Source organism: Capsella rubella, unplaced genomic scaffold, assembly GCF_000375325.1.
Source record: "Capsella rubella cultivar Monte Gargano unplaced genomic scaffold, Caprub1_0 scaffold_5, whole genome shotgun sequence".
In the NCBI taxonomy this organism is placed as follows: domain Eukaryota; kingdom Viridiplantae; phylum Streptophyta; class Magnoliopsida; order Brassicales; family Brassicaceae; genus Capsella; species Capsella rubella.
Genome location: NW_006238919.1, coordinates 2,394,796 through 2,421,233, shown reverse-complemented (window position 1 = coordinate 2,421,233; position 26,438 = coordinate 2,394,796). Strand labels below are relative to the sequence as shown.

General features: G+C 34.8%; 6 protein-coding genes and 1 pseudogene across 12 annotated transcripts; 5 read left to right on the top strand and 2 right to left on the bottom strand.

The window, feature by feature from the left end:
• Nucleotides 1–239: 239 nt before the first annotated feature.
• On the top strand, nucleotides 240–2,466 carry LOC17887039 (annotated as a pseudogene).
• A 4,968-nt stretch (nucleotides 2,467–7,434) lies between these two features.
• LOC17887065 lies at nucleotides 7,435–9,411 on the top strand. 2 transcript variants are annotated; one of them, XM_023783276.1, is made up of 2 exons: nucleotides 7,435–9,112; nucleotides 9,213–9,411. In XM_023783276.1, exons 1-2 carry the CDS (start codon nucleotides 7,435–7,437, stop codon nucleotides 9,335–9,337), a joined length of 1,803 nt encoding a protein of 600 aa, XP_023639044.1. In that variant the 3' UTR covers nucleotides 9,338–9,411. The 2 variants fall into 2 exon arrangements, with proteins under 2 accessions (XP_023639044.1, XP_023639045.1); XM_023783277.1 differs by having other exon boundaries at nucleotides 7,435–8,974; nucleotides 9,045–9,269.
• A 2,105-nt stretch (nucleotides 9,412–11,516) lies between these two features.
• On the top strand, nucleotides 11,517–13,396 carry LOC17886061. Of its 2 annotated transcripts, none has more exons than XM_023783027.1 (2): nucleotides 11,517–13,185; nucleotides 13,286–13,396. In XM_023783027.1, exons 1-2 carry the CDS (start codon nucleotides 11,517–11,519, stop codon nucleotides 13,297–13,299), a joined length of 1,683 nt encoding a protein of 560 aa, XP_023638795.1. In that variant the 3' UTR covers nucleotides 13,300–13,396. The 2 variants fall into 2 exon arrangements, with proteins under 2 accessions (XP_023638795.1, XP_023638794.1); XM_023783026.1 differs by having other exon boundaries at nucleotides 11,517–13,053; nucleotides 13,124–13,369.
• A 1,432-nt stretch (nucleotides 13,397–14,828) lies between these two features.
• Nucleotides 14,829–18,493, bottom strand: LOC17885023. Its single transcript, XM_006291200.2, has 15 exons — nucleotides 18,280–18,493; nucleotides 17,775–17,901; nucleotides 17,540–17,651; nucleotides 17,274–17,438; nucleotides 17,084–17,188; nucleotides 16,920–17,003; nucleotides 16,734–16,849; nucleotides 16,530–16,631; nucleotides 16,347–16,460; nucleotides 16,182–16,238; nucleotides 16,007–16,073; nucleotides 15,859–15,912; nucleotides 15,679–15,753; nucleotides 15,302–15,337; nucleotides 14,829–15,164 (listed from the first exon to the last, which is right to left on the bottom strand). Exons 3-15 carry the CDS (start codon nucleotides 17,642–17,644, stop codon nucleotides 15,048–15,050), a joined length of 1,197 nt encoding a protein of 398 aa, XP_006291262.1. The 5' UTR covers nucleotides 17,645–17,651; nucleotides 17,775–17,901; nucleotides 18,280–18,493; the 3' UTR covers nucleotides 14,829–15,047.
• A 668-nt stretch (nucleotides 18,494–19,161) lies between these two features.
• Nucleotides 19,162–21,993, top strand: LOC17884794. Of its 4 annotated transcripts, none has more exons than XM_023782769.1 (9): nucleotides 19,164–19,405; nucleotides 20,059–20,152; nucleotides 20,295–20,371; nucleotides 20,590–20,693; nucleotides 20,785–20,870; nucleotides 21,108–21,161; nucleotides 21,253–21,406; nucleotides 21,514–21,527; nucleotides 21,631–21,993. In XM_023782769.1, the coding sequence occupies exons 1-9, from the start codon at nucleotides 19,285–19,287 to the stop codon at nucleotides 21,731–21,733; spliced, it is 807 nt and encodes a 268-aa protein (XP_023638537.1). In that variant the 5' UTR covers nucleotides 19,164–19,284; the 3' UTR covers nucleotides 21,734–21,993. The 4 variants fall into 4 exon arrangements, with proteins under 4 accessions (XP_023638538.1, XP_023638537.1, XP_023638536.1 ...); XM_023782768.1 differs by having other exon boundaries at nucleotides 20,587–20,693; XM_023782767.1 differs by having other exon boundaries at nucleotides 20,581–20,693.
• Nucleotides 21,994–22,520: 527 nt separating this feature from the next.
• LOC17887309 lies at nucleotides 22,521–23,510 on the top strand. 2 transcript variants are annotated; one of them, XM_023782840.1, is made up of 5 exons: nucleotides 22,521–22,593; nucleotides 22,675–22,768; nucleotides 22,845–22,921; nucleotides 23,018–23,145; nucleotides 23,303–23,510. In XM_023782840.1, the coding sequence occupies exons 1-4, from the start codon at nucleotides 22,590–22,592 to the stop codon at nucleotides 23,143–23,145; spliced, it is 303 nt and encodes a 100-aa protein (XP_023638608.1). In that variant the 5' UTR covers nucleotides 22,521–22,589; the 3' UTR covers nucleotides 23,303–23,510. The 2 variants fall into 2 exon arrangements, with proteins under 2 accessions (XP_023638608.1, XP_023638610.1); XM_023782842.1 differs by having other exon boundaries at nucleotides 23,018–23,510.
• A 116-nt stretch (nucleotides 23,511–23,626) lies between these two features.
• Nucleotides 23,627–26,314, bottom strand: LOC17884883 (uridine kinase-like protein 5). The gene is made up of 12 exons (XM_006291004.2): nucleotides 26,031–26,314; nucleotides 25,866–25,957; nucleotides 25,714–25,783; nucleotides 25,424–25,636; nucleotides 25,268–25,347; nucleotides 24,907–25,185; nucleotides 24,753–24,813; nucleotides 24,614–24,674; nucleotides 24,448–24,541; nucleotides 24,302–24,374; nucleotides 24,126–24,208; nucleotides 23,627–24,033 (listed from the first exon to the last, which is right to left on the bottom strand). Exons 1-12 carry the CDS (start codon nucleotides 26,131–26,133, stop codon nucleotides 23,839–23,841), a joined length of 1,404 nt encoding a protein of 467 aa, XP_006291066.1. The 5' UTR covers nucleotides 26,134–26,314; the 3' UTR covers nucleotides 23,627–23,838.
• Nucleotides 26,315–26,438: the final 124 nt, after the last annotated feature.

Genomic DNA, 26,438 nt, shown 5'->3' with positions numbered 1-26,438 from the left:
TATCCTCATATTATAAATAATTAAAATCCAAATAAATCTTATCTTAAAGAAACTTTAGAAATAAGAAAATAAAGAAGTCCAAGTAAATCGATACTGATGTTTTAAATAAACAAAGACTAGCGACCTGCCCAACCACTAATAATACATGTTAACTTCATCTATGATAATGATATAGCAACGCAAAGTAGCATTAATATAATTAATTAGGTGATCTAAAGCAACATGCAATTCGATATTAATCCATTATAACACGAAACAATAACTTGCATTCTCTTCTCCTCTCTCATAAACCGCAACCGCCATGAGTTCGAAGTTAGAAGGACACGCACATCATGTATCCTTGATTAACTATCGTGTTGGTTTCGAATGTGATGCTTGCGATCGATCATATGATGATGGATACTCATGTGGTGAATGCAAGTTTGCTATACACAAGCATTGTGCATTTGTGTTCAAGATAAATGACATATTCGACCATCCTTCTCATGTTGGTCATTGTCTTTAAACTTCTTACAACCGGAGCTCCTGATCTCACTGACCCAATATGCCATCTTTGCGGTAAAAACACCAAGCGCCTTCTTTATCATTGTTCCGACTGTGAACTCAATTTGGATATCGATTGCATAATTGATTCCATGTGTGGCCGAGCCCATCTGGATGTAGCCTGGCACCACCATCCTCTCCTTATGTTTGATTTTGGGAATCTTACGTCTTGCGACTTTTGTTACAAGAATTGCAAACATGGGTATTTCTGCCCTCGTTGCAGGTTGGTGATCCATCAGGGATGTATCATCGTGTTTTACGACTCACCAGAGATTATTCTTCCTTCTCATGTCATGCATCCTCTTAAGCTTATCACCAATGGAGCTCCCGATTACACAGATGGAAAATGTCATCTATCTGGACGCAACACTGGGAACTTACTTTACCATTGTGATATTTGTAAGTTCAACCTGAATTTGACTTCTGCGATTCAATACCCTCTACCAATTGCTCTTTCAAATACAAAGGTCCATGAACATACACTCACACGCATGCCAAGATTAATCTCCTTCGTTTGTGATGCTTGTGGGACGGATGGAGACCGTTCTCCTTATGTCTGTCTTCAATGCAATTTCATGATTCACCAAAATTGTACTCATATGCCACGTGTTATTCACGTCAATCACCATGATCACCGTGTTTTATACAAGTATCCTCTTGGTCTTCGAGGATTGAAATGTGGAGTTTGTTGGGAAGATGTTGATTGGTCATATGGAGCATATTCATGTTCCTTATGTCCTAACTATGTTATTCATTCACTGTGTGCAACAAGTGGTGACGTGTGGGATGGGGAAGAGCTTGATGGAGTACCAGAAGAAATTGAAGATATCGAGCCATTCAAGCGGAATGATGACAACACAATTACACATTTTGCTCATAAACATAACCTCATGAGCCTCAGCAAAGACGGTGAAGAAAGTAGCTTGTGTGATGCATGTGTTCGTCCCATTGGTTCAAATGCATTCTACAAGTGTTCAGATTCAGATTGCAGTTTCATTCTCCATGAAACCTGTGCTGATCTTCCTAAAATGAAACGTCATTTTCTGAGCCCATCGTCTCTCGCTCTTAGCCTCTACAGCAAAGGCCACACAGGAAATTGCGAAGCTTGTCATCAAGTTTTTGGCCAAGGCTTCATCTACTCTTCAGGTCTATGGGACTTTGACTTGCTATGTAGTTCGATTACAGTGCCTTTTATCTATGCAAGTCATGATCATCATTTACTCTACCTCCAATTAGAATGCGGTGGCCACGACCCAAAGACTTGCCAGAGTTGTGGCATTGATGAAGATAGAGTCGTCATAGGTTGTAAGAAATGCGATTACTTTTTGGATTTCCGTTGTGCCACTCTACCATCAACGGTAACACTTTCTAGGTACGATGATCATCCACTTACTCTATGTTATGGTGACAAAGAGGCAAGCGGCAAGTACTGGTGCGATATCTGTGAAAGAGAAACAAATCCAAAGAATTGGTTCTACACTTGTAAAGATTGCGGGGTCACTTTGCATGTTTCTTGTGTAGTGTGGGATATCAAGTATGCCAAACCAGGAGGAAAGGTACGATCCCATTTTGAATTGCTGCCTAACAATACATCTTCAGGGCCACTTTGTCATGTGTGTAATTGCCGTTGCCCAAGTTCTTTCATTGTGAAACATGTTGAGCTTGACATAGCCCTTTGTTCTTATTATTGTTTGAGTCGTTTCGATAGCTATAAGTATCCGGGGGTTAGAACCATATGCCCTCCATGGGCACTAGAACCCAATACTTTATGAGGCAGCAATATTGTCTCTGTGTGTGTATAATGTTGTTGTTGTGGGCTATTCACCAAAGACAAAAAAAAGGAACGTGTGTATCTCATGGTTCTGGCATGATTTACTTCTGTTACTATCTCTACTTATGTTAGTCACCAACTTCATTCTTTTATATTTTTCTATATTGAACTCGCAATTATCACCTTCAATGGAAAATCATATTCATGGCATACGTAAATTACTTTGACTGTCATATATAATCACAAGTCAAGTAGTACCACATAAGAAGAATTATGCTAAAACTTAAAATTAGTTTGTTTTCTTCATGAGGTTAATTAGAGATTATATTTTGGAATTTTTTTTTTTTTTTTTTTTTTTGACAAACAAATTTAGCTATTCAAAGGAACATATTTTGGAATAGAAAAAGTTAGACCATGTGCACTGGAGTATCCAAAAAATTAAATTACACAAACCGACCCGGAATAGTAGTTGTCAAATATAGTCTTAATGACATAAGGTTGTTCGATTTTTATCAAGGGCATGTCGTGTAAAAACGGATGAACAAGTAAGTGGTAAAAAAAAGTGGCTGCAAATATAATAACATAGATATTTTTCAAATGAAAATCTTGTTTACGTATGAGGAAAGTACGACGCTTCAAAATTAGGAAAATATCAACGTGGAACAATCTTGCTATTTTGTGAAAGAGGCAACAACCTTTATGCCAAAAGATATATTTGTGATGGATGCAAGTGTTTTTTCAATCATGAGAGTTTTTTTTTTCTTGTGATGCATAAACAATGATTGATTGAATTTATATCTTTCTCTGACTTGTATATTTTTTTTTTCAAATTGGATTATACTGTACATCTGTATTTTTTTTGTGAACTAGCTATGAATATTTCGATTTCACCTACTTTATTTAAGACAACAAAACGAATCTCAGCAATTTCCTAATGGATTATGTGGAGTAGGTTACCATGTCGCTGTCCCTTAACGAGTGACACGAAAAGTTTTCTCCAAATATTTTTACAACAAAATGCAGCAAGCTTTGAAAATTATTTACTATGACTAATTAATTAGAAGATTTCATCTAGTAGCAAACCAAAGATCCTTTGTCGTATTTAGAATCTCCCATGCTTAATTCAAATCGACGACAATATGTTACGTATTTCTTTATTTATGCACCTAGTTAGTGAGTTGAGGAGGATGAGTGTGGAGTTCGCCATGTCTACTACTACTTTCTCTCCCACCAGATAGACTGAATAGTTGTCTAAAAGACGTATTGTAAGAAAAAACAAAAGTAGCGAGAATGTAATTTTTTGAACAAGGCTTTTCCATATGTTCCTCTGGACACCTTCATATGAAGAAGAAATGGTTCCGTATCTTTTAAGAAGCTATATCACATGACGTTTTAACTTAGTTAAACACTAAATCTAGGAAATATTTGGACACCGGGACATTGCGTGAATTCATGAAAGCATAAATCAGATAATTAAACAGAGATTTAGTAAGTAACGTTTTCGAACTCAAATCTCTAAGGGAAATTGGACGTATCGACCGGCCGGTCCTTAATTATGCGCATGCTTTATCTTTTCGCATTGACCATAACTTTTGATTGCACCATTAGATTTCATTCATAACACTTGGAAATAATAGAGCTTGTGGTAACACTTGTTCACAAATAATAGCACCAAAAAAAAATTTGTTTCCAAATTTAGAAAATCATATCTAATGTTTTAAAACCGCACTATATTTCAAAATGAAATCCTAAACTCTAAACGCTAAATCCTATAACCGTATCCTAAATGTAAAATAATCAATCCAAACCTTAAAAAATAAAATTCAAAAATAATAAGTTAAAATATTCCTCTGTCACTTAATACTTTTTTGGAAATTTGTATAGTATATGATGTAATTGTCCATAAAAAATATTTAGTACATTTTAAAGATATATTTTTTAATATTAATTGTTAAAAACCCGATAAAATACATCATGTAATTATATTATTTTTTTAACATCATGTAATAATGGATCAATATACTACTTGTTCATCGATTATCATATAAATTAAATTTGACACTGACAAATCGACTAAACTAGTGAGCACCTCGTTAGTCTTTGTTTAATTTAAAAATGGTTATGGACATTGTTTCATAACTAAACACATAATTTGGGGTACATACATACAACCCCATATAATAATATACAAACCAATTCAGAAATTGGCAATACAAAAAAAAGCGGCATAGATGGTGCATGGCTAGGTACTTAGCTGTCATGACTTTGACTTCTTCCTTCTGTGATCTGAATTATTTTACAGTTAGTGTGATTTGTTTGCTGTTGGTGGTTGAAGTAAAGATAAGAAAGAAAAAGAAAGTCGAAGTAAACAAACTAACATGACACAAAAAACTAATAAGGGAGACTATCGATAATAGTGTTTAAACTAAACAAAGACCGACTACGTGCCCACTAGCTAGTATAAATATTATTTTTTATATTTCAAAATTAATAGATTAATTAAGTAAAGCAATTTTTTATATTTTATATTTTTCAATTAAAAAAGACAGTAATGTTTTTTTTAAAAAAATTCTCTATTTTCTACAAAATCACGTAAATTTATATATATATATTATATACTTAAGAGTTAAGACTAAAATAGTAAAATAAAAGAACTAACTAATTTTAAGAATAAACTTCTTAGAAAGTATTCTGTAATTATTGAACACCATAATCGATTCAATAAGATAATAAACGGTTTGTTAATTTAAAATTTTATTATCAAAAAATAATTAATTCTTTTATCTTCACTTTTATATTAGTTTTGTAATAAAAAATAACTAATTATAAAAATACATTATGCAATACCATAAGAGTTTAAATATAGTTTTTGTATTTGTTTGAAAATTTTTTAAAAATTGAAAAAATATTTTTAAAATATTTTTTAATATTTTTTTTGGTTAACGCCGGTCAATGTTGGTCAATGTCGGTCAACACCGGATTCCGACGAATAGTGTACCAGAATAAAATGATTGTGATGTTGATCATATGTCGACATATAATTAATACATGTGGACATGCAATACATATAGTTTGTATAGCTAACTATATATTTTCATAGTTGACATGTGTAGTAATATATTCTGCCATAGTTGCTGTAGCTCACTATCTTTTTCCTTTATTTAATAATTATCAAAATTGCATAATATCAAACTTTACTACATCAGTTTCATTATACATGTTTTATATGTTAAACATGTTCCGTTTTAAAACTCGTCTCGTCATATAATCTATTGGAAACATATTACAACATTTTCCGTGTTATACCCCGTCATGTCATATAATCGCCAAAAAAATAAATCCATATTTAAAAAATGGCAAAGTCAATAATACTTTAGTATAAACTTGGTGTAAAGCTAAAATATTGATAACACATAAACTTTTAAAAAGTTTTCAATATGTTAAATATTTTAAACTTTATATGTAGTTAACAATCATTCCCGTCTTACTACTTGTCCCGTCATATATTCCCCCAAAAAATTGAACCCATGTTTATAATCCCATCATTCGTAGTTGGAAGGTTATAATCTTATTTATATATGTTCTGAACCAATAATTCTAATCGATATGAGATGTTGTACACATGCTAAAACAATTTGTAATATATATCCGTTTAAAAAAATTCAAATTGCAAAATATGCGGAAAAAATATTTTTTTATTATACATATGTTTGATGTAATAAAAAAAAAATTAAAAACAAATTAGATCATATAAAGACTTAGGAGAAATATTTGAGAAAATGTTGAAAATAAGAAATGATATTATATTTATTAAGGAAAGATTTTAGGGACTTTTTTTAAAATGATTATTGTTAGTTTTTGAAATTTTGACTAAATAATTAATGCCATTGGCATAGTCTTGTAAATAACTTCCAACTCTAAAGTTTTTTTCAAAAGGTGCTGCAAAAATATTAATATAGATAAGTAAGTATCACTGCTCATTAAAACTTCTTTGAGAAAAACTGAAAATATTGATTTAACTGATTTATCTATGGACAATTCTCACTAAAATAATTTTTCTTTTCAAAAATATCATTATTAGTTTTTTTTCTTCTAAAAGTACTCCAAAAGTAAAGGCTAAATCTAACTTAAACAATGACATGAAGTATTTTACAATGACATGAAAAAGAACTAACATATAAATATGTAGCTCGAAGATAGTTATGAAGACTCGAACTAATTTACCACTTAAATCTTTTAACATATAGTAAAAATTTAAGTTTTTAATAAGTTAGTTGGTGGAAATGCCCCACACTCGTACACGTGGGCCCAACCCTGAAGCGTATTTAACTGTGCGGGAGAAGCAGTTTTAATATGCGGTACAATTCAACTGCGATATTTAGAGAAAATAAATTTGCGGGACAAGTGCAGTTTACGATGTTCTTAACCGCTAGGTAAATATTATTAACGTTTTAAAAAGCGTTTCATGCCTATATATGTTGGTTAATTCTGCAAATCTCAATATTCCAAAAAGAACTAACAAAAAAATAAATCGGGTTGAATGGTAACATATGTATGTTATTGCGGTGCGGGAAAAAAAACGCCCTGTTGCTTTTATGATCACCATTCATGGCCATAATACTAGATGAGGCGGCAGTTAAAAATGTTGGTTTAAAACTGATTCACGAAGATTATTTATCAACAAACCTACATATAACATTACCTTACATTGAATTTCCTATCAAACAATTTTTGATACATAAATGACATCAAATAAAATATTCTATAGTGGGGGCTCATAAAATCATAATTTGTTAGAAATTGAAGAGCACTTGCCTGTTGAAAGTTAGACGAGCCAAAAGAAGGGAATAAAGAAGTCGAATTAAACAAATTAACATGGTAGACAAATCCTGATGAGTGGGAAGATCGATATTACTATGTAAACTAAACAAAGACTAGCAACGTGCCCCACTAGTAATAATTGTCAACGTCAGATATAATAATGTAACACAACAAGTAGCATAGCCATTGATATACATATGAAGAACAACACAGTTGTATATTGATCTGTTATTACACGAAACATCAACTTACATAACATCCTCTGATTCCTCTCTAGCTCTGTTATAACCGCAACCGCCATGAGTTTTAAGTTACAAGGACACGAGCATCTTGTATCTTTGATTGACTATCGTGTTAAATTCGAATGCAAAGCTTGCGATCGTTCATATGGTGGTGGTGGCCTCTCATGCGGTGAATGCAGTTTTGCTATTCACATGAAATGTGCATTTGTGTTCATGATAAATGACATATTCGACCATCCTTCTCATGACGGGCATTGTCTTAAGCTTCTCACAACCGGAGCTCCTGATCCCACCGACCCAAAATGCCATCTTTGTGGTAAAGACACCAACCGCCTTCTCTATCATTGCTCTGATTGCAAACTCAGTTTGGATATTGGTTGCATAATTGATTACCTCTGCTCCCGAGCCCAGCTGAATGAGCCGTGGCACCATCATCCTCTCCTCATGTTCGATTTTGGTGTACACACGCGTTGCGACTTTTGCGGTGAGAATTGCAAACATGGGTATCTCTGCCCTCGTTGCAGGTTGGTTATTCATGAAGGATGTACCTACGTATTTGATTCACCAGAGATTATTCACCCTTCTCATGTCAGGCATCCTCTAAAGCTTATCACCAATGGAGCTCCAGATTATACAGACCATACATGTCATATATCTGGGGGCAACGCTGGGAACTTACTTTACCATTGTGATATTTGTAAGTTCAATTTGAGTATGCCTCTGGCGGTAACACCCACACCAGCTACTCTTTCAAATATGAAGGTCCATGAGCATACACTAACACTCATGCCAAGATTGATTTCTTTCGTGTGTGATGCTTGTGGGACGAAAGGAGACCGTTCTCCTTATGTGTGTCTTCAATGCGATTTCATGGTTCACCAAGGGTGTGCTCATATGCCACGTCTTATTCACGTCAATCACCATGACCACCGTGTTTCGTACAAGTATCCTCTTGGTCTTCGAGGATTGAAATGTGGAGTTTGTTGGGAAGAGATTGATTGGTCATATGGGGCTTATTCTTGTTCTCTTTGTCCTTGTTATGTTCTTCATTCACTATGTGCAACAAGGCATGACGTGTGGGATGAACAAGAGCTTGATGGAAAACCTGAAAAGATTGAAGATATCGAGCCATTCAAGAGGAATGATGACAACACAATCACTCATTTCTGTCATAAACATAACCTCATGAGCCTCAACAAAGATGGCGAAGAAAGTAGTTTGTGTGGAGCATGTGCTCGTCCCATCGGTTCAAATGCATTCTACAAGTGTTCAGATTCAGACTGCAGTTTCATTCTCCATGAAACATGTGCTGATCTTTCTAAAGAGAAACGTCATTTTCTGAGCCCAACACCTCTGCCTCTTAGCCTCTACAACAAACACTACACAAAAAGTTGCAAAGCTTGTCATCAAGCTTTTTGCCAAGGATTCATCTACACTAAATATCCATGGTATTATGACTTGCTATGCAGTTCGATTACGGTGCCTTTTATCCATGCAAGTCATGATCATCATTTACTCTTCCTCCGATTAGCATTTGGTGGCGGCGACCCAAAGACTTGCCAGAGTTGCGGCATTGATGAAGATGAATTCGTCATAGGTTGTATGAAATGCGATTACTTTTTGGATTTCCGTTGTGCCACTCTACCATTAACGGTAACTCTTCCAAGGTACGATGATCATCCACTTACTCTATGTTATGATGATGAAAAGGCAAGCGACACGGGAAAATACTGGTGTGATATTTGCGAAAGAGAAACAAATCCAAAGACTTGGTTCTACACTTGCAAAGATTGCAGGGTTACTTTACATGTTTTTTGTGTAGTTGGGGATATCAGGTATGCCAAACCAGGAGCAAAAGTCGATTTCTCATTTGAGTTGCTTCCTAACAATACATCTTCACGACCACTTTGCCACAACTGTAATTGCCGCTGCCCAGGTCTCTTCATTGTTAAACATATGACGGATGACATAGTCCTTTGTTCTTATTATTGTTTAAATGTTTTCCAACCGAGGGAGTTTGTTGATGTTAGAAGCATATGCCCTCCATGGGCATTAGAACCCAATACTTGATGAGGTGGCAGTTAAAATGTCTGTTTTGAATTTCGATTTTTTTTTTTTTTTTTTTTTTTTTTATTGATATATTCACCCAAAAAAAAAAAGAACTGATATATTTCACGACTATATCAGTTCTGCTTTGTTATGGCATAATTTACTTCCTTTCATATTCTCTCTTTTTCTTAATAAAAATATATGGTGTGCCTACTGATCTTAAGACTTAGCCTACAACTTCATTCTTTTGTTTATTTGTATCAAACTCACAATTATCACAATTATCACCATCAAATGGTATACATAAATTACATGTTGATAGGTCCTATACCATGAACATTTTGGTATCTGCTTGTCCGATTTTTTTTTTTTTTTTTTTTTTTTGGTCATCTCTTGTCCGATTAATCAATTTACATTTCATTAAAAGAAAAGAAAAAAATGTAAAAATGTGTCAAAGAGTTACTTTTTTAAAAGCCCTAATTAGCAAAAAGAGATAAAAAAAAAGTAAAGCTTTTACAAAGCAAATTCTTCTTAGCGAATAATTTTTTTATTTTGAACAAAGCAAATAATTTAAAGACCCAAAATTACCATAAAATTATCATGAAATTGAAAACGACATCGTTTTAACAGAACAAAAGTTAATGTCGGTTGTTTATTCTTAAAAACTATTAATACCGTTAATTATCTTATTTTCAAAAGTTAATAAGATAATTATAGTTAATTATCTTATTTTCATAAAGTTATTATATATAACTAACGATTCCAAAACACCCTTGTTTCTTTTGGTTAAAACTTAATTAATGATAATTCAAGATAGTTTCTAAAAGACTGAATTTGGTCGAGGCCAAGAATATTTCGAGCTAAAACTTAATTAGTGATAATTTAAGATAGTTTCTAAAAGACTGAACTGGGTCCAGGCCAAAAATATTTCTCTATCTAGTTCTAGGCAGTGAACTGATAGATTGGTTTTCGTTGAAAAGATTTTTACTACTTGTTTTCAACATGAAAGTCTCTCAAAAAAGTGGTTTAGACTATTAAAAGGTAAAAGTCAAATTGAAAAATTTCTTCACATTAATATCTGAAAGAATGAAATATAATGTTTGATTGATTTCGGTATTTTTTTCGCAAAATGGATGTTGAATACTTAGTTTCACCAATTACTAATTTATATTTGGTTAAAGAAAATACCAAGTATATATTTTCCCAATAAACAGAACTTAGGTTTTTATGTGGACTAACCGAATCGAACTCGTTAATCAGTTGATTCAGTTCTTAATAATTTTCATTTTCAGATTTAAAATTCTGATTGCCTAAGCTTAACTCTAGGTAGCTTGTATATATATATATATATATTGTATGTATGAATGTTAAAATATATTCATCAAAAAACCTGTTTTACAAAAAAATGCATTATTTGGCTGAATGTTTTAGAACTTTAAGTAAAAAAAAAACAGTTTAGAAAAAAAAAACTTGAGTTTTTAAAGGTTTTGGATGATTTTTAAAAGATTTACAAGGGATTTTAAATAATTTGCTAAAGGTTTTAAAAATACTTACAAGTTTTTTAGAGAATTGCGAAAAATTATGGTTGAAAATTTTTGGCGGGAAAATTTGGCGAAAATATTTTGGAAAAGAGTATTTTTTTTGTTTGAAAAAATATTTATTTCTTCGTCATGCGTATTACTAAAAGAAGGTAATTTAGTCATTTGTTTTTGAAGTAGGCACAGTAAAAAAATCTTTACAAAAAGAATAATTTAAAAAAGTAATTTCTTCAAATCACCCATGTGAGTACGTAGTAGGTAGAAATAAAAGAACACTTCCTATCGAGAGTTAGAAGAGCCACAAAAAAAAATAAAAAAAAATAAAGAAGTCAAAGTAACATGGTAGACAAAACCAGAGTGGGACGATCGATGTTACTGTGTAAATTAAACAAAGACTAGCGACGTTCCCCACAAAAAATTATTGTCAACGTCAGATATATTATAATGTAGCAAAAATATACATGTAAAGGAACAGATCTATATTGATCCCTTATTACACGAAACATTACATCTTCAGATTCCTCCTCTCCTCCTCTGCTAACTGAAACCTCCATGAGTTTTAAGTTAGAAGGACACGAGCATCTTGTATCCTTGATTAATTATCGTGTTAAATTCGAATGCAATGTTTGCGATCGATCATATGGTGGTGGCTACTCATGCGGTGAATGCAGTTTTGCTATTCACATGGATTGTGCATTTGTGTTCAAGATAAATGACATATTCGACCACCCTTCTCATGAAGGACATTGTCTTAAGCTTCTCACAACTGGAGCTCCTGAACTCACCGATCCAATATGTCATCTCTGCGGTAAAAACACCAAGCGCCTTCTTTATCATTGTTCTGATTGTAAAGTCAATTTAGATATGGATTGCATAATTGATTCCATGTGTGCCCGAGCCCCGCTGAATGTGTCGTGGCACCACCATCCTCTCATCATGTTTGATTTTGGCAATCTTATGTCTTGTAACTTTTGTAGTGAGAACTGCAAACTTGGGTATCTCTGCCCTCGTTGCAGGTTGGTGATTCATGAGGGATGTATCTCCGTATTTGACTCACTAGAGATTATTCACCCTTTACATGTCAGGCACCCTCTTAAGCTTATCACCGATGGTGCACCAGATTATACGGACCGTACATGTCATCTATCTGGAGACAACGCTGGGAACTTACTTTATCATTGTGATATTTGTAAGTTCAACCTGAATATGCGTCGTGCGGTGTTGAAACCCACGCCAGTTGCTCTTTCAAATATGAAGGTCCATGAGCATACACTCACACTCATGCCAAGATTGATCTCCTTCGTTTGTGATGCTTGTGGGACGAAAGGAGACCGTTCTCCTTATGTGTGTCTTCAATGCGATTTCATGGTTCACCAAAAGTGTGCTCATCTACCACGTGTTATTCACGTCAATCACCATGACCACCGTGTTTCATACAAGTATCCTCTTGGTCTCCGAGGATTGAAATGTGGAGTTTGTTGGGAAGAGATTGATTGGTCATATGGGACTTATTCTTGTTCCATTTGTTCTCTCTATGCTCTTCATTCACTATGTGCAACAAGGGGTGACGTGTGGGATGGGGAAGAGCTTGATGGAGTACATGAAGAAGTTGAAGATATCGAGCCATTCAAGAGGAATGATGACAACACAATCACACATTTCAGTCATGAACATAACCTCATGAGCCTCAGCAAAGACGGTGAAGAAAGCAGCTTATGTGGAGCATGTGTTGGTCCCATCGGTTCATACACATTCTACAAGTGTTCAAATTCAGATTGCAGTTTCATTCTCCATGAGACCTGTGCTGATCTTTATAAAAAGAAACGTCATTTTCTGAGCCCAAAACCTCTGGCTCTTAACCTCTACAACAAACGCAGCACAGCAAGTTGCAAAGCTTGTCGTCAAGCTTTTTGCCAGGGATTCATTTACTCTGTATATCCACGGGACTTTGACTTACTATGCAGTTCGATTACTGTGCCTTTTCTCCATGGAAGTCATGATCATCATTTACTCTACCTTAAACTACAATTCAGTTATGACCCAAAGACGTGCCAGTGTTGCGGCATTGATGAAGATAGAGTCGTCGTAGGTTGTATGAAATGCGATTACTTTTTGGATTTCCGTTGTGCCACTCTACCATTAACGGTAACTCTTCCAAGGTACGATGATCATCCACTCACTCTATGTTATGGTGACAAAAAGACGAGAGGCAAGTATTGGTGTGATATTTGCGAAAGAGAAACAAATCCAAAGACTTGGTTTTACACTTGTAAAGATTGCGGGGTTACTTTACATGTTTTTTGTGTAGTTGGGGATATCAGGTATGCCAAACTAGGAAGAAAAGTCGACTACTCATTTGAGTTGCTTCCTAACAATACATCTTCACGACCACTTTGCCATGTCTGCAATTGCCGTTGCCCAGGTCTCTTCATCGTTAAACATATCGAGAAAGACATAATCCTTTGTTCTTATTATTGTTTCAATCTTTTCAAACCGAGGGACTATGTTGATGTTAGAACCATATGCCCTCCATGGGCATTAGAACCCAATACTTGATGAGGTGGCAGTTAAAATGTTTGTTTTAAATTTCGATTTCTTTTTCTTTTTTAAATTTGTTGTTGTTGCTGTTGTTATTGTTGTTCACCAAAAGAAACAGGAAAAAATGAACTGATTCACGACTATAACATGATAATACGACCGTGTGTATATATGGTGTGCCTACTGATCTTATAAGGCTTAGCCTACAACTTCATTTTTTTTGTTTATTTGTATCAAACTCATAATTATCACCATCAAATGGTATACATAAAATTACATGTTTAAACTCATAAATAAGAAAAGACAACAGTTGATGACAAAAAAAAAAAAAAAAAAAAAACAACAGTTTTCGTTCTTAGAATACTAGGTGCTGGTTCGTACGACACTCTCTTAAAAAGGAAATATCAACTTGGAACGACCATTTTGTAAAAGAGGAAACAATCTCATGCTACTCAGTACTCACATCCTAGGTTGTGTCAAGTGCATGCATCTATTTTTTGGATTTTCGTTGCGCTACTCTTCCATCAACAGTGATCTTCCCAGTTATGATGTTCATCACATCACTCTTTGTTACAGTGGAAAGGCAAGCGATCGACAAGTATTGGTGTGATATTTGCGAACGAGAAACGAATCGAGGGATTCTGGCAACATCGAGTTCTACTGTTCTTCGTATTGTTTCGAATCTCGCCCGCTCCCTCTTATTTATCCGAGTATCATACCACAATGTCATCCATGGGGATTAAGAAGTTATATACCATTACTTGATGAGGTGGTAGTTTCTCTATTCTTTGTAAGGTTGGACTCATTGTTATTATAAACTATTCAAAAACAACATTTAAACTACTTGACAACTTCAACAATGATCTACATACGATCATCTGCATCTTTATGTGCCTCAGTGTAACTTCAGCTCTAGCGCAATCTTATTACAATCTTATTCGGGTCTTAGCACAATCTAAATGGTATTCTAGTGATGCTAGCCTACAATGTCTTATGTCTCATATATTAATTTTATGTTTTATCTAGTTCTGTTCATGGTATACATTAAGTAAGCTAAGTTAACAGTTAACACTCGTACTTTCACATAAGTCAAGTGGACATACGACCAATTAAGCTATCATTTCTAACATTACCATTCCATTGTTTTACAGCTCATGAGTCATGACTGTGACCTTGTACCACGTTTTTATTTAATCCAAAACACTGAAACTTCTAGCAAAGTGAATTCGAGAATACGATTTTAACAGGTTTTTCCATAGCTCAACTGTAAAACCTGCTCAAAGTGAAAAGCTTAAAAATGTTTACTCTTCTAGCTCAACTAAACTCTCCCGGAATTCTCATCAATATATGATTTGCCAGAGTTGAAAGAGAAACTTGACTAATAAGATGTTAATGAATGTGCTTACAGTTCTTCTCTCCACTAAACTGTTTCTATTCCATAAACACGAAATCAAAGCACAGCTCCGAGAAGAAAATTAACATGGTAAATAAAAAGAGACTGGAAGTTAGCGTGAGAGCTTTTCCTTTAAACAGTATTTTTTTTTTTTACCCGTGATGTCGTGAAGAAGCATTGTTGTGAGCAGATGCTTCAAAATAAGATTTTTCTGCCTCATCCAATCTGTCTTGAAACATTGTCCACTCTCTCCTGCATCTCTCTCTCACCTGAAAATGCGAATAGAGATACGATTTCAAATAGAGCTACAAACGCAAGAGAATCCTTATCTATAACGCATAATAACAAGGATGAGAAAAAGACTTAAGGGATTTGTTGTATTATTCATATTTGCATCAGTGTTTACCCCTTCCCATGGTTGTTTCCCTTGCTCTGGTTGTCCCTGTCAAGTAATGTACAAAGAATAAAAAGGAAAATTAAAATTCCTGTTTTATGCATTTACATAACAAGCTAATGGAGTCAATATAGAATTACTAGATATCTCTACTGTACGTAATGATTGTGAATTCTCTTATTACATCTGTGTAGGCTTTGAGCTTGATAATGATGACCAACTATATAATTATCACAACTACTCTCTATAGAATCTTCAAAGGGGACTAATTTTTATATGATATATATTCAATAAAGTTCTGTTATATAATTTCCAAAGGCAGTCCACAAAATGGAAAATTTTAGTTTTGTTACTACAAAACAAAGATAAATATGAATTTGAAAACATACTTGATTCCCTAGTGATGGAACACCTTGATGAACTATCCATTGAGCATCTACAACTCCAATTGTCTCGTGTGCGTTCTGTTAAGGCAAGTATAACGAGGATATGAAACAAGTGTAAAGAATCTATGAGGGAGAGCTATTTAGATGTGCGTATAGGTCTATTCAAGGGACGTTAAGTTGCACCTGAACACATTTCCGAACGGCAAAGTCCAGACCCCATCCATGAACCAAATCATTCTGTGGTTGCAATGTAACAATTGGAATTTGCTTAAGACAGTGATTTTGGAGTCACTTAAAGAGCAAATGATAGGAATTTGGTTCTATAACATACCTGAATCATATACCACACACAGCGCCATGCCTTGCGGGAGAAAACAGGAGCCATAATCTCCACAAATCTGATTTTGATTTCAGTAGCAAGAATGATGAGATGAACTATTCACTTTCTATGAAAATCCCTATTGCTAAGTTTATTCATACTGATATAGATAAGTAAAGTAGCATACGCTGCACAAGGGGGTAAATTGGGATCAGTGCACCACCCATTCCTCTCCTCAGCATGCCTGAAACAATATATGAGAGAATATATGGAATAAGTGTTGGCCACTGAGTATGATTAATTGAAGTGGCGGTAAGAAAATAATTTAGAAACTTCAATATATTATTCTTACATGTGGACTTCAGTATCATCTCTTTTCTTTGTCATCTCCCATGTGAGCCCTTCATATGGCTCTAACCCAGGCTGTGAGATTTCCAAACCATGTTTCTTCACCACCGCCAGATATCTGTCAAAGAAATTAATCTTCATACTCTGGAATGGCTATTAAAAGGGAGTCCAAGCTTCAAAAACATACTTTTCCGAATCGAAGTTTTCCACACCAAGATCCTCGTCCCATATGAAGATATATTCATAGGGGGAAACTATGTCAGGATGAAGAAATCGCTTGGCGTACCACCTTCAGAGAAAATTCATAGATTTTTAAAGTAAATCTGTCACTATATAGAAACTCCAACTAGGAGGAAGATTAACGTTCCTGCATAGCAAAGTAGCCACTAACCATTTTGTTTGTTTCCGAATGCTCACATGAATGGCTCGCTTGGACCATTCAAACTCTTCCCAATCGCTGGCCCGGCCATCATAGTGAAACAACATTATAGAGAAGTTATCTGAGAACTGAGAAATGCAATGTCATGGAATGATGAAAAGAAGGAAAGAAGACAGATAAGTATAGGAAGCAGGATACCTTCTTCAACACCGTGTCTATATTTTTCCTCTGATCATAACCAACTGTAAATGCTACTAGATACCTCTGCTTGATTGTTAAATCCTACATGACATACCAACAAAATGAGACATGATTTTTAAAGCCATCGTCCTATAAAAGCCAGTAGATTCAAATTAATGAACCTCATTCGGGTCGCCCCACAATCGACGGAGGTATAAATCTGATTCAGATGTGACTATCCCTGGGGGAAGCCTCTCAGCACCACGGGGATTAGTAGAAACCCATATCTGCAATAGCTCGAAAGTTCTGTCTTCAACTGTTAAACATAAAAAAAAAAAAAAAATTAATAAGCAGTGAAGCAGGGAACCACACCTTCGTATCATTATAGTTATAGGGAGGGTCAGGGATGTCATTCTTGAGTTTAAGGCCTTTCTTTGAAGACCAAGAACCAAATAGTCTTTGTCTGGATATGTCTGAGTATTTATCCTCAATGTATGCAAGATCAATCGAGGGAAACAACGTCGATGGAAGATTCATCTATCCATGTTTAAAATAAGAAGATACAAACCATCAGAGTCTAAGTAATGACATCACTTGGTTTGGCACATTTGGCACCAAGCTGAAGATTTAATCTTTACCTTAGTTAAGGTCAAGGTTGGAAAGGTAATACCCATAAGGAAACCAACGATAACCCCGAAAAAAGATGTTAATAGAAGCCTCATCATTTGACTAGGTCTTCTCATGTTTCAACTGTATTACAAACACTATTTGAAAAGTTACAGGCATACAAACAAAGCACATAGTCCATAGATACTTGACATAATTGGTGAACTACCTAAATATTCATTAAGAAAAGAGCAAAAAAGCACTTACCAGAGTATTATAACTACAAGTTGTTATCTGTTATCTACTGTCTAAGCAGGCATAAAGTCGCGATACAAAGAACTGCAAATTTTCATTCCTTCACTTGCATCACATCTGCACCCTTCGATGCTCCTAACTACAAAGCACACAAATCATGATCTTTGTAAAAGCTTACACTTCATACTGAGAACAATCACAAAATCCTTAACTAATTCACAATAGAATCATAAAATTATATTGCACCATTCCTAGTTTCTTGACAACAATTCCATACATCATGAGTCCAAATCGATCACACCAAAACAACACAATCCAATCTAAACCTAGCGCAATCAAAATTTTGCTTTATCCTTGTCATTACTCAAAAAAATTCAGAATTTCAATTATGCACCTCAAGCTTCTTTTTAGGGTAGAACAACAACGTATAAAACCACTCAAAACATAACCACTAAACAACAATGTAAGATCATGCGATGGTCAGAAATACAAAAATAGAAAAGTGAAAAAAACAAACCAGTTTCGGTCCTGTCTGACTAATTGACGACAACAACACCAAAATTTTCAGAATCCGACAAACACAGAACTCAGAAAGGGTTCGATCACCATTAGTAAACGGATGGTAGCTTCAAAAACGTTTTGGATCTCTTCAAACCCAGAAAAGGTCCACGCTTTATCGAAATTACTGCAGGAAACGGCAAAATCGGGCAGCTCAGAGAACTTTTTGTAACTCTCTTTCTTAGACGATAATAATTGTCTCTTGTGAACGAACAAGTTGAGTTATTTTAAGAAAAAGGCCCATTAAAGGCCTATATTAGTTAAATTGGGCTTTTCAGTCATATACACGTGGCAGAAGGAGTTAAGGAAGTTTTATAAACACACTCTTAAGCTAACCACATGGCAGCTAAAACAGATAAAATTATGATAATCACTTTCTATCACTATGGATAGAAAATAATATTCAACTTATGTCTTTACCTATTCTATTTTTTTTCTAGTATAGAGTCAAAACAAATTTAAGAATATACAGTAATAATTTTAACAAGGTATTAATTGTTTGACTCCAAGTTATGATATTTAAAAAAATTAAAATTCTCCTTAAAAGAATAAAAGCTTTTGATTAGTAAGTAAATCTAGTGGAAACAAATTTACTTATTATTTCCATTTTTAACTTAATCCTTCTTGTACTGGGAATGCATAGAAGAATATGCTTGTAAAAACTTTCCTTTTCTGTAAAACGACGTCGTAGGATACTTGATCGCCCAATCACAAATCAACAAAACAAAACAAAATTGCGATTTTGAATTTTATTAAATCAAAAACCAAAATAAAACTGAGATCTTTTCTGAGATTTTCTCTCTTCCTATGTTTGAAGTTTGAACATAAAAACAGTTTTTTTTTTTTTTTTTTTTGAAGTTTCCAGCAGAAAAATAAAAATTAAAGCTTTAACTGATTGGAATTTTTAAATTTGTCTTTTTTATTTGGTGGGGTGTTTTTTTTCGGGATTATTGTTAGCAGGACGATGTCGTCGTCGCCGGACATTGCCGGAATCTTGGATAATACGAAGGAGCTTGATCGGTTAAGGAAAGAACAAGAAGAAGTTCTTGTTGAGATCAATAAGATGCATAAGAAGCTTCAAGCTAGTGAGTGTTTCCCTTTTGAGCCTAAAGTTTTGGTTTTTTTGAACTTTACTACTATCCAATTTTTGTGATGAAGCTTTTTGATCTTCTTCTCTTAGTCATCTGTGATTTTTTTCAAATTGGTAGTTTTGATAATTTGGGTTTGGATCTTGAAGTAATTAGATAGGAAAAAATCTTTAGTAGATTACATTGATTTGAATTAGATGCTAATAAGTTTGAATTTTGAATTCAACTATCTTCAAGAGGACCAATTAAGAGACTTTAGTTGTTGTTGGAGGTTTTGTTGTAATGTAGAGATTGGTATGTTGCTTGGATTGTGGAAAATAAGATGAGGATTAAGCCAATTTATTATTTTTCCTTCTGGCATTTGTTCTTGTGGATCTCTAGTTTGTTTATGAATTTGAAAATTTCTTGATTAAGCTCTGAATTCGTAATTAGAAAGAATCGTTGTAGCGGATCGGATTTACTATTGTGGAAACAAACTAATGATGAAGCATTTTTCGCGCAACATTAGCTCGTTTTGAGGAGTAGAACCATATTGAATGAAGCTTATTTCAGCTGGAAATGGTTTGAAGTTAATGTGACTGTATGACTGATATTTGCTTTCGATATCTACTTGGTGAGTTATCTGGCTGACTCGTGTATTGAAAATGCAGCGCCGGAGATAGTTGAGAAGCCTGGTGATACTTCATTGTCAAAGCTTAAAAATTTGTACATTCAAGCAAAAGAGCTTTCAGAAAGTGAAGTAACGTAAGCCAGACTTCCTCATTGTATCCTTTCAGTTGTTACATCAGCTTTGAATGGTTTAGAGAGAGATAATTCAACTAAATGACACAATTTTTTGTCTGCAAAAAAAAAAACAAATCTCTAAAGCCTTTGTGCTTTAATGTAGCGTTTCAAACATTCTGCTCAGTCAGTTGGATTCTCTGCTTCCATCTGGACCAACTGGGCAACAACGCAGAAAATTAGGTATACTTCGAATCTTCGATTACTGTTTAGACTTTAGACCCATCTTTGAATATTTCAGGCTAGTCCTGTTTTGTTTACTCTTTGGTCATCATTGTTCTTGTGAGAAAGAGAAGACTTGATACTTGTTTGTGTCTCAAACCTCCAATGGTTTGATATTTATATATAAGAGGGATTAAGCTTTTCCGATGCTTGTAATGATATCACATAAGTGGCAGAAGGCAACGAACAGAAGAGAAAGAGAATGAAAGTAGATTCAGATGTAAGAGTTTCTCCCTCCATGAGAAATCAAATCGAGGCATATGCCAGTCTAAAGGGTGAACAGGTAATAACAACAGCTATTTTCTTTCTTTGAGTTGAATTACTTGTTTCCTTTTACAAAAATGAACAAATGTTGGGACATCTGTTTTATGTAGGTTGCTGCAAGAGTCACAGCTGAGGATGCCGAAAAAGACGAATGGTTTGTGGTGAAAGTTATTCACTTTGACAGAGAGACAAAAGAGTAAGCTTGAACCCTTTTAATAAGAATCCCACATTAGTTAGGAGAGCGAACAATCATCGTTATCAAGCAGTTGTGTGTATATCTGTGCTAAAGGAGAGATTTTGAGAAATTTTTATAGCCATGTATTTAAATGTGGATTAAACCAGTAGATAGTCGTTGTGACCCAATTAAGGTATATATATTACGTTGCAATAGATTCATATATGGGACTTAACCGTTTCCAAATTTTCTTTATAGAGTTGAAGTACTTGATGAAGAGCCAGGAGATGATGAAGAAGGAGGTGGCCAGAGGTAACTCAGAGCTTTTAGTGAAAACTCATAAACTTTTGCAATGACATTGACTCATTGAGTAACTTTATGATTATTCTCTGGAAATTTGTAGGACGTATAAACTATCAATGTCATGTATTCTACCGTTTCCAAAACGGAATGATCCTTCAACTACACAAGAGTTTATACCAGGGAAACATGTCTTAGCTGTATATCCTGGAACCACAGCCCTCTACAAGGCAACTGTAATAAGTACCCCAAGAAAGGTTAGCTTTTTTCCTGCACCATTTCAAACTCGTTTCAACAATGTATAAGAAACCAATAAGAACTAACCTCTAGTTATCTAAACCCCATGTTGCTCATCTGTTTCCAGAGGAAGTCTGATGAGTAAGTTCCTCCACATCTTTGTTCATCAACTTGTTATAAGCATATATGGCTACGATTTAAGAATCCCAAGTGCTTAAATCTGATACTTTCTGATTCATACTAGGTACTTGCTAGAATTCGATGACGATGAAGAAGACGGAGCATTACCTCAAAGAACAGTGCCATTCCACAAAGTGGTAGCTTTACCAGAAGGCCATCGCCAGTGATTTCAGATGGATACAACAAAAATAAGAGACTAACTATTTGGGGCCAAAGCATAAATTAAGAGCTGTTTGTCTTTGTTTGTGTTCAAATGGGATGATTTTGAAGAATAAAAAGGTATTTTTTCTCTCTTACTGTTCTATTTGTGGTAAAGCTACTCTAGTTAAATGTAACATTTGAATGTGTAAATATGTATGGAACCGTGGGTAATGTATGTATCATATTAAGACACAATTTTTAAATCTACAACATTTTGTTTGTATGATTACAAGTTTATGTGATATAGATGAAAACTGTTGATTTTACAAGCACTACTTATCGTTTCTTAGTACTAAACTAGCAGTCTCGACTTGTCTTAGTTAAATTCTGCATTTGGCGATTTACCGAACTTTCTAGAAACGGAATATGTATCCGCCTTCTAAATAAAGCTTGCAGCCTCGACTTGGCTTGATTAAATTCTGCGTCTGCAGTTTACCAAAACCTTCTATAAAGAAATCATGTACATTCGCCTTTTTACTTAACTTTCCATAAACGAACTCCGCATCTAAAGTTAGCAGAACATTCCTCGACGATTCATGTATACGCGGTTAGTCTACTTTGTTCCCCGTAAGACTCACATTTACGATCTAAAACTGATAGACATATATTATTTCCCTTATATGAAACAGTTGTCCAAACATACGTTTTCTCCTTGGAATCTCTAAATTGCGGTTTTCAACCTTTCTTTAAACTAATCCCGAGCCACAAACGGTTACTTTTCATGTGTCCTTAGTGTTTATCCGCTCACCTAAGGAAGCGAATCATCCCAACTAGCATCAATAATCCATGGTTAAGTTCTTCCATACTAGCTGAAAGGTTTAAATGGGTAAGAGAGGCGAAAAGTAGAGTGGACTGGTAACTAAAAAACGGTAACATATGGATCTTATGGTTAGTTTTGTCTTAACAGAACACAACTTGGACGCTAGGGTTTTTGCTCCACGGCTTGGCTTGGCTTGCCAGTTTTGTTCTGTCGTCGCCAATTGCTACTTCTGCTTTAACTGGTAAACAAACTCATCTTCCTCAAGTAAGATATTTTGTAAAATTTTGTAGCAATTGTGACAATTGTTTGTTTTGTAGCAACTTGCCAATTTTAATCTCCAAAAGATGCAGAACGAAGAGGGTCAAGTCACTGAGCTTTACATTCCAAGAAAATGGTAAGATTGAAAAAGAACAAAACTTTTTTTTTTATAGTAAGGAATCTTAATGATTGTTAATCTGAGAATCGTTCTTGAATTATAATTGTAGTTCAGCTACTAACAGGTTGATCACATCAAAGGATCATGCTTCTGTGCAGCTCAACATTGGTCATCTCGATGCTGATGGAATCTACACTGGTCAATTCTCTACCTTTGCTCTCTGTGGTTTTGTCCGTGCTTAGGTTTGTAAAGTCAGCTTCTTGATCATTAATCTTATTATGTACAGAAACTTGTCTAACTTTAAAATTGGTTCTGGATCATTGTGTTTGAGCAGAACTGATCATGTAATGTTTTTTTGTTTCTACTTGACATTGTTAGCACTTTCTTGAAACGATGTAGGGTGATGCTGACAGTGGAGTAGACAAGCTATGGCAGAAGAAGAAGGTTGAAGCCAAACAACAGTAAGACCTTAGAAGCTTGTTTTCTGGTTTCTAGGTTTTTTTGGAAATCTAGATGTGAACTTGTATCTGGTTTTTTATATTTCTTGTTCCTGCAAAGATAAATTTGGTTTGAAAGATGATGGAATGAAATGTTTGGTTCTTGTTAACCCGAAATCCGCAATGAAACGACAGTAATCTGCTATTTTTCTATACAGATTCAAGTCATATCAATGACAATAATAGTATTGAAGTTATCAACATATACTAATACATAAGACTGGAGATTAGTCTACCAAAAAATATAGAAAGAATGTGTTTCAATGTAATGTTATGCATACTGGATAGAGTATTTTAGAGAAATAGGATAAATATTAGCAAAATAGGAGAATCAAGATGGGATGAATCAGAAGGTTATTCAAGTTTTGTATGATGATATAATGGTATGGCTTTGTTGGTTACCAAGTAACTTAATCTGTATATAAGGGCACATCCTTTTTAGCTTCTTAACTTGAGATCTGCAGTCAAGCTTGTTGCTTTTGAATTAATGTTGTTTGTACCAAAGTAACGGTCTGCGAATTCTCCCATGCCTGGTATCACACGCGAGTCCGCATTAAGAGATGCATCGATTTCTGAAGTCACAAGCTTTACCATCGGGAATTTCTTGCAGAGCTCGTGGATACCTTGAGGTGCCTGTGGTTTTTTTTCTTGTGTTAGTTTATAAATACTGATGAGTTAAAGCTTTAGAAAAACATTGACATGAGGTTTCTTTGGTTGGTCTTTACTGCTATAAGATTGAGAAAGATGATATTTGATTCTGGAACTCCCTTGCTTAGAAGCAAAGTTATAGCTTTCACAGCAGAGTATCCTGTTAGTAAATTTAGAAGGTTAGACATTTCTGCAACAACTGACCAGAAAAATTGTAACCTTTGTCTAGCTTTTTATGTGGGTTATAATGAACCTGAAGCTAGAACAGGGTCAAGGAGAAAGACATGTCTGCTTGAGATATCTTTCGGCAACTTCTCATATATTAACTGCAAGAAACATCATTTGAATGAGCAGTTGTTTAGCTGAGATGTATGGGGAAACATATTAATGGAATCAGACCTGACGACCATCGTTATTCTCTCTGTGAATGAGGATTTTACCAATCTTAATTCCATTGCAGCAAGCTCTTAGTGCATTTTCCATACTTTCTCCACTGTAAATACCGAAAACATAAACCTACGAAAGCAGAAGCACAAATCTGAAAACTAAGCTTTGTATTAGATACCTTCTGATCACTGAGACACCACACAATCTCTTGCAGAAGTCAACTCCAGTGTACACTGACCCTGTTAAGTTTAAGGAGATGGAAACTTGAGTGACATTTGATATTTACCTTAACTCCAACATATTAGTGGCTTAGTTACCTGTTGGAGTAGTGATCTGTTTCTCTGTGAAAGGAAGATGACCAAGTCCATGTTCCACGACCTGAAACAAACATATACAAAATCCAGGCTTATTTTTTATCCTTCTAAGAAACCTATGGCTAGAAATTGAATGTTCTGACTAGAGGCTTTTTACCAGTCGAATCAACCGGTCAGCGTAGAAGACGAAATCATGCTTGGTTGTGTTGACATCGCGGATAAGAGTATGCATTCCTTTGATCTGGAATGTAGAAGATATGATGAAGATGTTGGAGTATATCTTACAGAGATTGTGTTGGCACAGCTTTGTACGAATATGTTGTACAATAAGGTCAATTGCAACATCATTGTCTCCTCCTCTAGGAATGATTATATCAGCATACTTCATCGATGGCTGGATGAATTCATCGAAACTCGGCTTCACAAACTTGGTATACTGAAACAAAAAGTGATGGTCTGATGAAGTAAAAACAAGAAAAACACATTATATCTTACATCAAAACAGTCTATCACTGAACCTGCTCAAGCACGTTTTGGATGTTTCTTCCTCTCTCAACGGTGTCACGCTGTATTCTTCTCGATAGCCGAACATCAGCATCTGCATTTGGTGTGTTGGATATGAGTATATAAGAAGGCCTTGAATGATTCATCTAAAAGCCGAGGAAATTACAAACCTGTATCAACAAAGATCTTCATGTTCATGAGATCACGAACTCTAGGATCATTAAGAACCAAGATTCCCTCTAAGATGATTACATCACCAGGATTAACAGGACTAGGTGATTCAACGCTCTGATGGATTTTGAAATCGTAACTCGGAATGTTCACCGGTTGGCCTGATCTTAATTTCTCCATACACGAAAGCAAAACCTCGGTATTGAACGCAGCTGTATGTGCAGTTTTGAATCAAATCAAAAAAAAAAACAAGAAACAAATACTAATCGTCCTTAGATCAATCACTCACCAGGATGATCAAAGTTGTATTCATGGACCTTTTTCAATTTCTCCTCACTAAGGGAATGATAAAACGAATCCTACAAATCAAATCTGTCACACAACTGTTTTGTACGGTTTGATTAAAAAAAATCAAAACAGAGTATTGAGTAAATAGATTACTTGGTTCACAAGCACAACACGTTGATCGTGTAACTGAGACATGATCATGTTACACACCGTTGTCTTACCGGAGGCGGTTCCTCCGGCAACACCTGAATTAAGACAGATCGAATAATAAACCAAACGAAATCTCAAAGAGAAATTGAAAAAGATAAAATCGTGTACCGATCACGAAAGGCTGTTTAAGAGGAGCAGGAGTAGCTGAAGGAGAAACATTGTTGTCACTGATCAAAGAGTGATCTCTTACGCCATTAGGTAATTTCTCCATCGTCTTCTTCCTTCAACCTTACGTTATAGTCAGAAAAATCAAAGAAGAACAAATCTGAAGATATATAAGAAAAAGATTAGAGTCGGTCTTTTTGGTAATGTCTTAAATGGATTAAATTGAAGACACTACTGTTTGCGTATCTTTGTTTCCTATATATGTAAGTGTTTGTATTGGCTCGTGATGAGATATTAGTGGGAACAAAAACACGTCATCCCAAGTTTAATCATTAATATCCAAATTATTTTGTAAATGACATATTAAATATATTTCCTAATAAAATTTTATGGAGTGCAATCAAAATCATT

Coding starts and splice junctions, on each gene's coding strand:
- LOC17887309 (XM_023782840.1), top strand. Junction 22,769..22,844: donor TGCTACTTCTGCTTTAACTG/GTAAACAAACTC, acceptor TTTGTTTTGTAG/CAACTTGCCAATTTTAATCT. Junction 22,922..23,017: donor CTTTACATTCCAAGAAAATG/GTAAGATTGAAA, acceptor ATTGTAGTTCAG/CTACTAACAGGTTGATCACA.
- LOC17887065 (XM_023783276.1), top strand. CDS start 7,435: ATGAGTTTTAAGTTACAAGGACACGAGCATCTTGTATCTTTGATTGAC. Junction 9,113..9,212: donor CGACACGGGAAAATACTGGT/GTGATATTTGCG, acceptor TGGGGATATCAG/GTATGCCAAACCAGGAGCAA.
- LOC17884883 (XM_006291004.2), bottom strand. CDS start 26,133: ATGGAGAAATTACCTAATGGCGTAAGAGATCACTCTTTGATCAGTGAC. Junction 25,958..26,030: donor TAAACAGCCTTTCGTGATCG/GTACACGATTTT, acceptor GTCTTAATTCAG/GTGTTGCCGGAGGAACCGCC. Junction 24,675..24,752: donor ACAGATCACTACTCCAACAG/GTAACTAAGCCA, acceptor TAAACTTAACAG/GGTCAGTGTACACTGGAGTT.
- LOC17884794 (XM_023782767.1), top strand. CDS start 19,285: ATGTCGTCGTCGCCGGACATTGCCGGAATCTTGGATAATACGAAGGAG. Junction 19,406..20,058: donor GCATAAGAAGCTTCAAGCTA/GTGAGTGTTTCC, acceptor TTGAAAATGCAG/CGCCGGAGATAGTTGAGAAG. Junction 20,694..20,784: donor CCAGTCTAAAGGGTGAACAG/GTAATAACAACA, acceptor TGTTTTATGTAG/GTTGCTGCAAGAGTCACAGC.
- LOC17886061 (XM_023783026.1), top strand. CDS start 11,517: ATGAGTTTTAAGTTAGAAGGACACGAGCATCTTGTATCCTTGATTAAT. Junction 13,054..13,123: donor TGAAGATAGAGTCGTCGTAG/GTTGTATGAAAT, acceptor AACTCTTCCAAG/GTACGATGATCATCCACTCA.
- LOC17885023 (XM_006291200.2), bottom strand. CDS start 17,644: ATGAGAAGACCTAGTCAAATGATGAGGCTTCTATTAACATCTTTTTTC. Junction 17,189..17,273: donor ATAACTATAATGATACGAAG/GTGTGGTTCCCT, acceptor GAGCTATTGCAG/ATATGGGTTTCTACTAATCC. Junction 15,338..15,678: donor TTCCATCACTAGGGAATCAA/GTATGTTTTCAA, acceptor ATTACTTGACAG/GGACAACCAGAGCAAGGGAA.